Source organism: Platichthys flesus, chromosome 23 (genome assembly GCF_949316205.1).
Source record: "Platichthys flesus chromosome 23, fPlaFle2.1, whole genome shotgun sequence".
NCBI classification, from domain to species: Eukaryota; Metazoa; Chordata; class Actinopteri; order Pleuronectiformes; family Pleuronectidae; genus Platichthys; species Platichthys flesus.
Window position 1 is genome coordinate 17,582,437 of NC_084967.1, and position 14,219 is coordinate 17,596,655.

Genomic DNA, 14,219 nt, shown 5'->3' on the forward strand with positions numbered 1-14,219 from the left:
TGTTCATTTAAAACACTTTTATTTCAAACATGAGTTTATTTGTGAACAACGTTCATGTAACTTATTGAAAATGTTTCGACACAAATCAGATGACAAACTAAAGTACGTCAGTTCACGTGTGTTTTAATGACGACGTCACGCCGGTCACATGACATGAGGTCAACAACATGTTCTATTTCTCCGGACTTCAGAAAACGGAAAATGTAAAAGCTGATATCTCATGATACACGTGTGTTGACCTTCAGTCGAGATCACATGACACAACAGCTCCTGCTGTACGTGGCTATTTAAATCTACACAAAATCACAATTGAGTTTAAGAACAAAATAAAACAATTTGTGAAGGAGGAAAAATATTTTAATTTCACCAGAAGAATCAAAAATATACAAATCGATGATTTTAAGAACAGAGATATGTATCAGTGATTCCATCATACATGTTCTAATTCTCATGTGTGTTCAGTTTGACATCAGAATTTAAAGCAAACTTTCAATCATCAAGGAAGTGGAAAACCTATGGCATCAAACAAGGGTCAAAAAGATTCTGAATATAAACTGTTTGGAGCTTTCCCTTCACCACAGAGAAAAATGATTACAAGCAGATGATTGATTAGTTCTTCTTCGGGGGTTTTACTTTCTGTTGTTGGTCCACCACGTTACCCCCTGCAGCCTCAGGACGTGGTGCTTTTCCTGCGGGCTGAAGTGCAGGATGGTCAAGATGGCGGTGAGTGTCTGATGCCTCCCGCTGGCATCCTGCAGCGTCAGGAACTTGTAGACGACGTTCTTCAGGTACTCCATGTTGGCGCCCTCTCTGCCCTGGTCACGGTTCAGCTTGTCGACGTGTCCTCGCAGCTCCGCCACCTCCTCGTCATGTCGTTCTCCATTAGCGATGAGCCTGGCCTGCAGCTGGTGGATGTCCTCCTCCAGGCGATGTCTTTGCCGTCGCAGGCTACCAACCTCCACATCTTTCCTGGCCAGCTGCTCAGCATAGAGCAGCAGCGTGGGCTCAGCTGGCGCAGCTCGCTGCAGGGCTTGGCCGATGATTTCCCCCTCGGACTCGGACTCCTGCCGCTCATCGTTGACCTCGGAGCAGTCGTTACTGCGGCCGAGCGCAGCAGCGGCCCTCAGCCTCTCCAGCTCCTGGTCCTTCTCGTCCAGCAGCGCCATGGTCCTTTCCCTCTGCTTGTGCAACTCTGCCTCCAGTCGCAGCAGCTCCTCCCGATGCACCCCCACCGCCCGCTCCACTTCCTGTTTGTGGCTCTGCTGCAGCGATGCCGCCGCCTGCTTCTGCTCCGCCAGCTCGCGGCAGTGTTGGGCGTTGGCCTCGTCGCTCTGTATCCTCAGGTTGATGTACTTCTCCTTTAGCTCTGACAACTGGTCCCGCACCTCCTCCAGCTCTTTGGCCTGGCTGCCATCTTTGGTGTTTTTGTTCTTCAGCACCACTTGTGCTCGCAGCTTGTAGCGCTCAAACTCGTCCCTCAGCTGCCGCAGCTCCCGCTGGTGACCCAGCGTGGACGCTCTGTCGCTGTCAGGCTCTCCCTCGGTTTCTGTCAGGTCCAGGATGTTCTGGTTCGGGTTCCTCTGAGTCGCCAACAGCAGCAGCTTCTTCACCTTTTCCAGCTTCTCCTTCAGCGCATTGACGTCCAGCTGTGACTCGTCCACGCCGAGGTCAGAGGTCGACCTGCTCGAAGCGGCGATGGCCAGTGTTTTGTTCTCAGTGTCCAGCTGCAGGATCCGGTCTCGGAGCCTCTGAGCCGCCTGCTGGCCATGCTGCCTCGCCTTCTCACAGGAGCCGAGCAGCTCAGAAAGCTCTGAGACTCGCTGCTCCAGACCTGCGACCCGGAGCTCAGCAGCCTGAGCGCGCTCACGAGCACGCTCCTCTGCCTCGCAAGCCTGGAAATACAGAGACAGTGTTGAGACACTCTGAGGACCAAATCTGATGAGACCAAAACCAATCTGCAGGGTAGCTTCCTGGTCTCAGTCTGAATCTGGTTTCGGTCCAGGTCGGACTTACCTTCCTGGTCTCTATATGGATCTGCTTCTGGAAGTGGTTTTTCTGTTCCGTCAGGTCCTGCTGTAGATTGTCGACTCTCGGATCTGGTTTCTTCTGGTCTGCCTCTGCGGCTTGAAGCCTCCTCTTCAGCTCATCTCTTTCCTCCCTGACCTGGTTCAGGTGAGCCTCGGACTCCGCCCCCCGGTCTACGGCCTGTGATGTCATGAGAAGGGCGGCGTTGGCGTCCTGTAGGTGGAGCTCTGCGTCCTGTCGAAGGTCTCGTTCCTGCTGCAGGATCCTCTGCAGCTCTCGCAGCTGCTGGACGTGGTCGCCGTGCTCCTGCTCCCGCTCGTGCTGCTGCGTGATGATGCGAGCGCGACTTTCGGCCAGCTGCTGGTGAAGAGCACGACGCTCCGCCTCCTGCTGCGTGGTCACAACGACCAGGTGCTCCTGCAGCTCGTCCAGCTCCTGCTTCAGCTGACGTTTGTCGGCCTGGAAACTTGCCTCCATCCGAGACTTCTCCTGTGTCACCGTGGCGAGGGCGCTGGTGAGCGTGCTCAGTTGGCTCCTCAGCTGGGCCAGTCGTCGGTCCGCCTCTACGCTTGGGAGGGGCGTGGTCGGCTGCGGAGCCTCTCCTGCTACATTGCTGGTATCAAGCTCTGCTCTCAGCGACTGTAAGAAGAAATGGAAGGAGCTGATTGGTCACGTTTTGCACCACTCCTGCATTATTCACAGTTTGAGTTCAATCAAAGTGGGATGCAGCTTCTTTAGAAACTCTTTCAAACATTCAAACGTACTGTTGAGTTGAGTTCTCCGCCCATGTCTCCCTGGTCGTCTTCAGACTGGTCCCCTCTGATGCCAGTGGGTGTGTCCAAAGACACCGCTGTGTCCAGGCTGTCCTCGCTGTGCAAGGAGCAGCCATCGTCAGCAGGGTCTGGGCGGACAAGGATGGCGTCCTGATTCTGCTCCGGGTCCTGGGTCACGGTCAGGACCTGCAGACTTGCCTCTAGAGCCTCCTTCTCCTTCAGCAGACTCTTGTAGGCCTGGACCACGTCCTTGAAGCGGCTCTGGTACTGGACCAGCTGCTTCTTCTGGGACTCGATGGCGTCCAGCAGCTCCTTCCTGCTAGGCCCGCCCCCGAAACTCATTCCAAACTTCTCCATGCTCGTCTCCCGGGCCACCAGTCAGACCGGCTCCACCATCAGGACCGCAACTGGTTCATGGTGAAAACTGAGAGCACAGTCCATCCCATAATATCATAATTAAAACAACATGAATTGAACTCATTCAGTTATTGATATTCACAATCATATATTTGTTTGGCAGCTTTAATACAATATTAACTTTTCAATCAAATTTGAATAACCAATATAACATCGATATTTAATAAGTGGAGCTGGTGTTTTCCTCACTGGGTCGAGTCTGCGGGTTGGAAGCCTGAAAGTCAGAACTCAGGGAACACCAACTGGAAACATCCGAAGTTTCAGATTGTGATCAGTCGATAATTAATCATTAACACATCAAAGCCACAGACATTTGATTGATAGATTTCAGATGTTGATAAAGTGAATAAAAACAGCTTCAGTTTCTGTTTGATTCTGTTTTTATCAACATTCAGATTTAATTAATTTTTAATAATGAATTGAATGTTTTCTGTTCGTCATCAAATCAACAACTTTCCGGTTCTCACCTGAAGAAACGTTGCGTTAGAAAAACGAGTCAAAGAATCGTCTGTAAATAAAGAGACGAGCCGCCGCCATGTTGGACTGAACCGGATGTGCAGGAGCAGGATGAGGAGGCGGAACTCAAGGATGCGTTCAAAGGCATCAGGGATTTTAAACCCCACCGGTTTGATCTGATTTCATCTTGATACCCGCTACAGAAATAATAAAGTAAAGCAAACGAATCTCAATAGGATTACAATTAATTATGTTAGTGTTGTTATTGGCGTTTGATTTTTAGATTGATTTGTTTAACAACGAACTTTAAGGGAAAAATAAATAAAACTTTTGTAAATAATAAACCTGGGAAGTGGATTGAGTAAATGTTGTTGATTTTCCTCTGTTTTTCAATATACACATTTCCCAGTGACCGTGAACACATCTACACTCTTTGTAAATCAATAAAGTTTTTTCAAAGCCGTGACGTAATTTCTTCCGCGTTGGTCTGGACGTGGCACCGAGGAGGAGCTGCGCGCGCCCCGGTTCTTCTCCGCCTGTCCCCGGTGTGCTCCCGGTCTGCTCCCCGGCTTCTCAGCAGCTGTTCCCGGACTGACTGACCGGCCGACCTCCGCCTGCTGCTCCCCGGGACACTCCAGTAAAATGGGCCTGACCATCTCGTCCCTGTTCGCCCGGTTCTTCGGGAAGAAGCAGATGAGGATCCTGATGGGTGAGAGAGGCTAAGCTAACTAGCTCTGGTGCTAACCGGCGGAAACCCGCTTCCATTAGTTTATGTTTTTATGACTAATGTGATTTTCGTATTAAATTTGGTGTCCGGTTGTAAAGTCTTTACAGAGTCTGAGCTGAACCACAGGGTTAAACAGAAGCTAGCTGTTAGCTGCAGAGGCTAACGGACTGTTTGATTTAATCACCCTCAGAGGATGGTGTGGGGCGGTGATTAAAATGTGATGTTTGTTTTGGTTCAGTTGGTTTAGACGCAGCTGGAAAAACCACGATTCTGTACAAACTGAAGCTCGGCGAGATCGTCACCACCATCCCAACCATCGGTAAGTTCAACGACCAGTAACCAGCTGGTCGCTCCTCTGAAATAAACCAGCTGATCGACCACTGCTCCAACAGGGCTGCTGATCTAACACTTCAGTTATTGCGTCATTTGTTTTGACTGTAGATGATTGACGATGATTGATTGATCTGTGATTAGTTCGTTTATATAAAACAGTATCTGTCAGGGGTGTGCGACATTTATCATCTACGATAATATCTTGATTGTTGTTTTAACGATGTACGAACTCACGGTATTGAGAAAATGATGATCCGTGAGCCTCAGGTCACTGTTATCCGGCTGATCAGATGATGCCCTGCTGCTCTGGATCATAGAGACATTAGGATCCTGGTTAAAAGAATTATGAATCTTATGAAGGATTCCAGAACCCGAGGGAAGTAACAGCCCACACACAGTCTCTCTCTCTCTCTCTCTCGCTCTCTCTCTCTCTCTCTCTCTCTCTCACACACAAACACAGTGTGATCGGGCACATGCGTAAACTCAGTTGGGGTAAAAACAACAGACTTTATAAATTGTAAATGTTTGAGGAGCTGGCGTCGTTTGGTTTGAATGATAGAGACGCAGAGGAGAAGTAAATTAGAGACAGAGCCGCTAAGACTATAAAAAGTCATTCACGCTCCAAACATGTGTGAAAAGACCAAAAGGAACACTAACTGGACTTAGTGGAGCTACGCTCGGCTCCCTGGTTATACAACTGTAAACATAGAACTAAGCAGAACCTCAGACTAAAGCTCATCCATCGTCTGTTCCAGGTTTTAACGTGGAGACGGTCGAGTATAAGAACATCTGTTTCACGGTCTGGGACGTCGGGGGTCAGGACAAGATCCGACCCCTGTGGAGACACTACTTCCAGAACACACAGGTACCGACCCTGAGTGTAACCAGAACTAACCTCTGTTCCACCGAGGAAGTTGGTTCGGTCTGGAGCCGGAACCTGGTCTTGAACTTGTCTTGAGAAGTTTGCAGGGACCAGATGACGTCCGAACCAGGTTCACCTTGGATTAAGAACCAGAACCCTCCTGACACAGTTTTCATAATTCAAGACTTTATTGTCATGTGCACAACAATTACATTAGTTACGACATGTTTTTAACGCTGATTATAAAACTGAACCTGATGAGAATGTAGACCAGGTGATTGTGTGTAACCGTGTGACCTCTGACCTCTGCAGGGTCTGATTTTTGTGGTGGACAGTAACGACAGAGAGCGGGTCCCAGAGTCGGCAGAGGAACTCAACAAGATGGTGAGAGAACATCTACAGATTATTCACCTGTGTCCGATCAATATTTACTCTTCTGTTGATCAGGATTCAATTCATCACTTCAGATTAACGTTTCCTCTGCATGTAAAATGATCATCAGTCACATGATCCATGACGTCACCAGTCACATGACTCTCTCTTCAGATCCAGGAGGACGAGTTGAAGGACGCCGTTCTTCTTGTGTTTGCGAACAAACAGGATCTTCCAAACGCGATGAGCGTCACTGAACTGACCGACAAGCTGGGTCTGAACAACCTCCGCATCCGAACGGTAAGAACCGATATTCAAGAGGTGGTTCCTGATCTGACCGTGTGTCAGCGTCTGATGGATTTCTGTTTCATGATCTCATGACAAAGGTTGTCAACATGATGACATCACAATTACGTCATTTGTTAAAGAATACAACTTGTTCTTAATTAAAGTTGAAAATATAAGACTCTGATAAAAAAGATTCAAGACAAATTTTGTTTAATCTTAAACAAGTTGTTGTGATGTAACCAATTTTTTGTTTTAAATCTCCATATGTCTTTAACATTTCCTTCCTTTCACAATAAGAGCCTGGTATTAGTATGAGGTGTTTCTAACAGCTGTTTGGTCTGTTGTCTCGTCAGTGGCACATTCAGGCGACCTGCGCCACGCAAGGGACGGGGCTGTACGAGGGTCTGGACTGGTTGTCCAATGAGCTGTCAAAGCGCTAAACCCCCGAACGCGAAACAGGAAGTGACCTGTACAAACGGAGGACGAGCGGTTCGCAGACTGTTTTTGTTTTTTAAATTATAAATGTGTCGTAAGAGGAAGTGATGTCATGGACTCTGGGCTCACCTTCATTTCACATCATACTCTACTCTTCTGTTCTTCCTGCAGATGTTTGTTCATCTGTCTTTCTTTTAATCCGCATGTTTTAACTGAATCATGTGAGTGCAGGGGTCGGGAGGGGCGGGGCTAACGACAGGTGACAGTTACCACTGTGGGCGGGGCTACCAGCAGCTGACGGTGACCTGTCGTGATGACTCATTCCACAGAGCCGTCCCTGAACGCCTCGTCATTCCTAATTAATGTGAAGAAGAAATGGAGATAATGCAATAAAGTTTTTTTTCTTCACTTGTTACCAGATTTTTTTTTTCTCAATTAAGAAAATGTCGTTGAATAATTTTTATAATTTATCAAAAATCTGTTTAAACAATTATTAAAAAAAAACCTTATTCAGAGAAAAGTATGTTTAAGGTTTGAATGGAATGAAGCTGATAATTGTGTTGAAGTCTAATGACGTAAAATATATTAAGTTTAATGAGTTATGACTTGTTATAAAGTAACATTAAAGTTATAATAAAATAAAGTTACAATATTGTTTTTCAGATGTTTCTACAATCAAGAAAGTTAATCATTGATAGTGTGAAAACTATTTAATTAAAATGATTGACACCAAACTTGCATTTTAACAAAGAAAATGTTTATCTGCGATTTTATTTCAACACTAGAAGTAAAGCAACGTACGATGGGAAAAAACGAGTCAGTTATGTTTTATTATTTCTTCAATTATGTTTTTATCAATTTATTTCAGCTTATTTTAAATAAAAAAATAAGATTAAAAAACAGCACAGTACATTTATTGCTTTATCTGCGGGGTTTCAAAATAAAAGCATGTATTCTGCTGTGCCGACGTTGTGGTAACTTTTATTGTGAACAGGCCGGTACCGGACGTGGCTGTATATTCCGGTATAGGTCCCGGTGTTGTCCTCGGTGTCTTCAGTGTCTCCACAGACGAACCAACGACATCATGTCCTCAGACCCGACCTCCTTCTCTTGCTCGTCCCGGTGCGTCACCAGGCACCTGAACGTCACCTTCCACGTGGACTTCGACAGCCACGTGATCAGAGCTCAGGTGTCGCTCACCGTGGAGGTGCTGCAGGACCGACTGTCCGTACTGGTACGTCCCCGGAGCTCCCAGTGCTCCCAGTGCACCCGGTGCTCTGCCTGGTAGCATCATGCTAACGCTCCATTCACTCTGAACGGGTTTAGATGGATTTTACTTTACATTATTTATTATTTGTATTTACATAGGAGAACAAGAGTTATATTAAGTTACAATGTTATTTAGTGTTATGAAACTATTACACAGATAAACATTTAACACAGTGAATTAAGAAACTTAATTTATAGATAACAATGAAATCTGATGTTTCTAGATATTAAATATGAAGTTTAACATGTCATTTAAATCCAGTTTAAATGACTAAATGGAATCGTTCAGTTCAAATAACTCGATTCGTTTTTATGTGAAAACGAAACGTATTCAAATCAAATGAGTTTTTGATGGATTCTTGATTGATCAGTGACTTTTCTCCAACTCATTCAAACAGAGTTCAGGAAACTTCAGATTCTCTGGTGATGATTTATTAGTCTGATTAGGCATAAACCAGATTAATCTGAACAAAGTTAATGATTATTGATCTGATATTCAGACTTTGATCAAGAGGTTTTACTCCAGATCAGAGTGAAATAAATTTAATTAAATTCAATACCTTAATCTGTGTTAATAAATTATTCTGATCTTTTAGAGTCTGTCGAAGTACGAGTCTGAGATTTTCTCACAGAATATGAATTATTAGTGAATATTTCATTGATATTCCAATATTTTGGGCATGAAAATCTATCTAGATGTTTCCGAAGTTTAGTTTGAGGCAGATGAGACTTTAGACTTGTTATCATGTTTGTGTGAAGACGAACTTTGAGCTGAGATGTGATGAGTCAGTACAAGTCAGCGAGTACAGGTCCACACAGGTCATTACAGGTCGATAGAGGTCGGTACAGGTCAGTACAAGTGAGTACAGGTCAGTAGAGGTCAGTATAGGTCAGTACAGGTCAGTAGAGGTCGGTAGAGGTCAGTAGAGGTCAGTACAGGTCGGTACAGGTCAGTACAAGTGAGTACAGGTCAGTAGAGGTCAGTATAGGTTGGTACAGGTCGATACAGGTCAGTAGAGGTCGGTACAGGTCGGTACTGGTCGGTACAGTTCAGTACAAGTGAGTACAGGTCAGTAGAGGTCAGTATAGGTTGGTACAGGTCGGTACAGGTCAGTACAAGTGAGTACAGGTCAGTACAGGTCGGTCAGTACAAGTGAGTACAGGTCAGTAGAGGTCAGTATAGGTTGGTACAGGTCGGTACAGGTCAGTACAAGTGAGTACAGGTCAGTAGAGGTCAGTATAGGTTGGTACAGGTCGGTACAGGTCAGTACAAGTGAGTACAGGTCGGTACAGGTCAGTAGAGGTCGGTACAGGTCGGTACTGGTCGGTACAGGTCAGTACAAGTGAGTACAGGTCAGTACAGGTCGGTCAGTACAAGTGAGTACAGGTCAGTACAGGTCGGTCAGTACAGGTCGGTCAGTACAGGTCAGTACAGGTCAGTACAGGTCGGTACTGGTGCTTCTCAGCAGATGCTCATTAGTAATCGTTCTTGTTTTTCTGTGGCAGACTCTCGACACCAGAGACCTGAAGATCGTGTCGGTGTCGGCCAATGGACAAGCAGCTGCCTTCAGTCTGGGCCCCAGACACAGCTTCAAGGGGGCGCCGCTGGACATCACTCTGCCCTTTGACCTCTCAAGGTGACTTCACCTGTCGACCCGCTTCTTCTTCTTCTCTGTCTGTGTAACATGTTGTGACTGTGCTGTGTTTTTGCTGTGGACCAATCAGAGGGCAGCATGTGATCGTGGAAGTGACCTATGAGACGTCTCCGTCTGCGATGGCTCTGCAGTGGCTCGCCCCCGAACAGACCGCTGGGAAGAAACAGCCGTACCTGTTCAGTCAGTGTCAGGTGAATGCTCGCTTCCTATTGGTCACATAACGTCAGCTGAGAGATGTTTTAACAGATGTTGACACAAACGTCTATTTGTGAGTTTCTTCATCTCAGTGTTTGTGTAACTGATGAAAACGATGACCACACGTCCTTCCTCTTTCTTTCTTCTTCTTCTTTTCTTCATATTCCTCTTTTCTTACCCTCGTCCTGTTGTACCAAGTCTCTGCTGTGATGGGTTCATTTTCCTGCTTCACAGTCGGATCTTAACCATTAGTGAATTCACATTAAATTGTTATAATTGTTTTTCTTTACCTTTTTATTTTAAATACAACTAGACCTGGTTCTTCCTCGTGAGCATCTGTTGCCCTCTGTGTTGTCTCACAGGCTCACCACTGCAGGAGTATAGTCCCATGTCAGGACAGTCCGTCGGTCAAACACACCTACTACGCACAGGTAACACACACCTGTCCAACCAGTGTCTTCCAACACAGGTGAGTCTCTGTCCACCTCAGGTGATTGAACCCATTTCCCGGGTGTGTCTCTGTCCTCGTTAGGTGTCTGTACCTAAGGACCTGGTTGCTGTGATGAGTGCATTGAGAGACGGACAGGAAGTCGATCCTCAAGACAACAATCGTATCATCTACAGGTTCAGACAGCCGGTCAGTTTCTCTTCTACAACCTGAAATGTCTTTTTTACCGACTGACATTAAAAGCGGTATTCACGTTAACAGTTGTTAATATTATGACATCTGTCCTCAGGTGGCCATGCCGTCCTACCTGATAGCGATTGTGGTTGGAGATCTAGAGAGCAGGTCATTTCTCACTCACCTGTTCAATGATGTCATCATGTAACCCTAAGCAGGTTAAAGAGTATCTTTGTTCTGATTGGTCAACAGAGTGATTGGTCCAAGGTCTAGAGTGTGGTCAGAGAAAGAGTTTGTTGATAAGGCAGCGTCTGAGTTCTCTGAGGTTAGTACACATAAAGTATACATGTTCCTGGTTAATGATAACGTAAACGTTTTCCTGTGTGATTGACTTATTCATGTTCCTGTGCCCATCAGACAGAGACCATGTTGACTACAGCGGAGGACCTGGCAGGACCATATGTGTGGGGTCAGTATGACATCCTGGTTCTTCCGCCATCTTTCCCGTACGGAGGAATGGAGAACCCGTGTCTGACCTTTGCCACTCCGACACTGCTGGTACATGCAGACACATAAACACGTCACATGACCGTGTAATCGCTTCATGGGACCTCTGATAACATAATTGTCTCTTTACAGGCTGGAGATAAATCTCTGTCCAATGTGAGTAGAACCAGACACCTAACCCTAACCACATATTCAGCTTCATGTGTGAGAAGGTTAATGTGTTCATCACATGTTGTTCTTCACGTCAGGTGATCGCTCATGAGATCTCACACAGCTGGACCGGGAACCTGGTGACCAACAAGACCTGGGAGCACTTCTGGTAAACAACAGGCCACATGAGCTCGACTTGACATGCTAGGAAAACGCACAACACGGTGGTGATGATGCTCTTGCCGTGTGTCCAGGCTGAACGAGGGTCACACGGTGTACCTGGAGAGGATGATTGGCAGGCGTATGAAGGGGGAACAGTTCCGACAGTTTAAGGCGATGGGCGGCTGGAAGGACCTGCAGGAATCTGTGAGACCATGAACTCTGTCGTCTGTTTTATTACCTGCATCATGAGGTTCCATCTTTTCACCTGAACGTGTTGTTCCTCAGGTGAACACGTTTGGGGTCAACAACCCTCTCACTAACCTGGTTCCCAGTCTCCAGGACGTCGACCCTGACGAAGCCTTCTCCTCGGTTCCTTATGAGAAAGGCTTCGCTCTGCTGTATTACCTGGAGGAGCTGATGGGAGGTCCAGGTAACACGTCTACATCACACACTCTTCAATCATTTATGTGATTAACATGTTTCTAATCCTGTCACATGTTTCTTCCAGAGGTGTTCATGGGCTTTGTGAAGTCGTACATTCAGCTGTTCGCCTACAGCAGTGTGACGACAGACGAGTGGAAGGACTACCTGTTCAGATACTTTAAAGAGAAGGTGAGAACGAGCAGACAGGTGAACACACAGTGACGACAAGTCTCCATGTGGAGTTTCAGAGAACCTACATTTCCTCAGTTCTCAGCAAGGCGTCTTATCGACAGCGAAGCTAGTTGATCCCTCTTTCTGGACAGATCCCAGGTTAAGCTAGTAGTAAACAAGGAAGTTCAGTTCCACAGTCATAGCTGGTCCCAGCCAGGTGTTTGTAAACATGGGTCAGAGCACACATTCTCCCATTTCTTTAGTTTTTATAGATCCCAAGGTTTGCATGAGAAGTAGCATATGCTAAAAACGGGGCCTGAAACCTGCATACGCAACGTTTATTAGTGAGGCCCCAGGTCTCTCAGGGCCACGCCCCTATCCTTTCAATAGGACACGAATCCTGGCCAGCCAGCATCAATGTATGTATATAAATGTAGTTAATGTTTTTTATGTAATCTCATGTACTGTATGTGAGGTTTAGACCAGAGGAAGATTAGCTGATAGCTACTGCCTCAGCTAATGAGCATTCTTTAAATAAACAACAGGCCAAGCTTATTTTTCATGGAATATGAAATGAAGTGGAGACATAGTCTTAACTCTCTGAGTTCTCTGAGGCCGCAGCAGCTTTAGAGACGTTCTTTGTTCTTGGTCTCAGGTGGACGTCCTGAACAAGGTGGACTGGAACGCATGGATGTTCACTCCGGGGATGCCTCCTGTCAAACCTCAGTAAGTTGATCCTGTCAGTCCATCATCAGGTCTCATTAAACCTGATCAGATCATTGATCAGTACTTTGATCGCTGTGTTTCAGGTACGACACCACACTGGCTGACTCCTGCATTGCTCTGAGTCAGAGGTGGATCAAGGTGAGACCTGGACCTGATGAGGACTAGTTTTGTTTAGGAAGAGTTTTTTAATGCTTACGTGTCTCCCTATAGGCCGCAGATCTGAACAGCTTCACAGAGAACGACCTGAAGACAATGTCGTCCCATCAGCTGATCGAGTTCCTTTCTCTCCTGCTTCAGCAGGTAAATCTGTCAGTCCACTTCACTGCACTTTAATCCACTTCAGTCCAACTCAGTCCACCTGTGTGTCTCTGCAGGATCCTCTTCCTCTGACTCACCTGAAGAAGATGCAGGAGGTTTACGATCTGAACGTCGTTTTGAACGCAGAGATTCGCTTCAGGTGAGAACTCGAGACCAGAAAACCGCTGAGTCGCTTCAAACCGTCGCTTGTCCTGATTGGCTGCCGTGCCTCCGCAGGTGGCTGAGGTTGTGTGTTCGTTCTAAGTGGGAGGAGGCGGTTCCCTTGGCGCTGAAGATGGCGACAGAACAGGGAAGAATGAAGTTCACCAGACCGTTGTTCAAGTAAGATTCAGTTTGAAGATTTTCTCACATGACAGATTGATCAAATTATTCATCATTAATTATAATTAATAAAATCAATATGTTTAACTTTCAGAGAAGTTTTTAACTTTGAAAAGTTCAGCGATGAAGCCGTCCGAGTGTTCCTTGCTCATCGAGCGGAGATGCACTCGGTCACCGCTGGACTCGTCGCCAAAGACCTGAATGTGGACAACCTGAAATCCACCAGTCTGTGAAAACCATCAGGAAGCAGCATTACTCAATAACCAATCAGAGCTCTTCTTCTCACCAATCACGGGTTTTCTCTCAGATATAATTGATGATTTGTTTTACCGATTTTTCTAAAGAAATTAAATCTGTCTGTTGTGACCTCAGTTGTTTTTGTCTTGTGTTTCTTAACTGAGGTCAGTATTTCAGCAGGTTCTTCTTCCTCTTCTTCCTCTTCTTCCTCTTCTTCTTCCTCTTTCTATCAACGTTCAGAAATCAAGTTTCATCACACGAGGAAGAAACTGTAAAGACAAATATTCTCAAGTTTGTCCAGTTTGTTTCATCTTTTATGAAACTTTTCAAAACTGATGTGAAAAAACGAATCTCCAAATGAAAACATGACATTTGTGTAAATATACATATGTAATTATACATACGTAAATATACACATAGACAGATACATATTTATATGTTAAATCTGATTTGCACACTGCCAAATCACAACATATTATCTCAAGGCTCTTTACATAGAAGTTAAGGGCCTTAAAGATTATAGAGAATCAAGCAGCTCTGATGGCTGAAAGAGAAAGAAGTCTTCAACTGGAAGGAGTGGGGGGGCAGCTGGGGGGGCCGCTCTGGATGCAGCCGGATGAAAACCAAATTCAGTTCCTCCTCTTTCTTTTTCAGAACCACGAACAGGTGTCTCCTGAAAGACACAACATGTAAAAGGTTTGGAGATTTACAGTAAATGTGGATCATGTTTCTCGGGGACAGTAACCGTTCGTGTCTCGCCAGCTCTTTCTCTAAA

At 45.8% G+C, this 14,219-nt stretch overlaps 3 protein-coding genes across 6 annotated transcripts; 2 read left to right on the top strand and 1 right to left on the bottom strand.

Annotated features, from left to right (window-relative positions):
- Positions 1 to 335: 335 nt before the first annotated feature.
- gcc1 (GRIP and coiled-coil domain containing 1) lies at positions 336 to 3,806 on the bottom strand. 4 transcript variants are annotated; one of them, XM_062382995.1, is made up of 5 exons: positions 3,683 to 3,786; positions 3,405 to 3,457; positions 2,790 to 3,222; positions 2,014 to 2,664; positions 336 to 1,892 (listed from the first exon to the last, which is right to left on the bottom strand). In XM_062382995.1, exons 3-5 carry the CDS (start codon positions 3,153 to 3,155, stop codon positions 630 to 632), a joined length of 2,280 nt encoding a protein of 759 aa, XP_062238979.1. In that variant the 5' UTR covers positions 3,156 to 3,222; positions 3,405 to 3,457; positions 3,683 to 3,786; the 3' UTR covers positions 336 to 629. The 4 variants fall into 4 exon arrangements, with proteins under 4 accessions (XP_062238979.1, XP_062238978.1, XP_062238977.1 ...); XM_062382994.1 differs by lacking the exon at positions 3,405 to 3,457 and having other exon boundaries at positions 3,683 to 3,806; XM_062382993.1 differs by having other exon boundaries at positions 2,790 to 3,457; positions 3,683 to 3,785.
- A 336-nt stretch (positions 3,807 to 4,142) lies between these two features.
- On the top strand, positions 4,143 to 7,096 carry LOC133948915 (ADP-ribosylation factor 4). The gene is made up of 6 exons (XM_062382999.1): positions 4,143 to 4,380; positions 4,637 to 4,717; positions 5,487 to 5,596; positions 5,906 to 5,977; positions 6,140 to 6,265; positions 6,607 to 7,096. The coding sequence occupies exons 1-6, from the start codon at positions 4,314 to 4,316 to the stop codon at positions 6,691 to 6,693; spliced, it is 543 nt and encodes a 180-aa protein (XP_062238983.1). The 5' UTR covers positions 4,143 to 4,313; the 3' UTR covers positions 6,694 to 7,096.
- Positions 7,097 to 7,706: 610 nt separating this feature from the next.
- On the top strand, positions 7,707 to 13,578 carry lta4h (leukotriene A4 hydrolase). The gene is made up of 19 exons (XM_062382996.1): positions 7,707 to 7,922; positions 9,464 to 9,594; positions 9,683 to 9,803; positions 10,170 to 10,238; positions 10,340 to 10,444; positions 10,545 to 10,597; positions 10,682 to 10,754; positions 10,847 to 10,987; positions 11,069 to 11,092; positions 11,185 to 11,255; positions 11,341 to 11,452; positions 11,534 to 11,678; positions 11,757 to 11,860; positions 12,498 to 12,568; positions 12,652 to 12,706; positions 12,779 to 12,868; positions 12,943 to 13,025; positions 13,103 to 13,207; positions 13,302 to 13,578. Exons 1-19 carry the CDS (start codon positions 7,773 to 7,775, stop codon positions 13,438 to 13,440), a joined length of 1,842 nt encoding a protein of 613 aa, XP_062238980.1. The 5' UTR covers positions 7,707 to 7,772; the 3' UTR covers positions 13,441 to 13,578.
- The last annotated feature ends 641 nt before the right edge of the window (positions 13,579 to 14,219 follow it).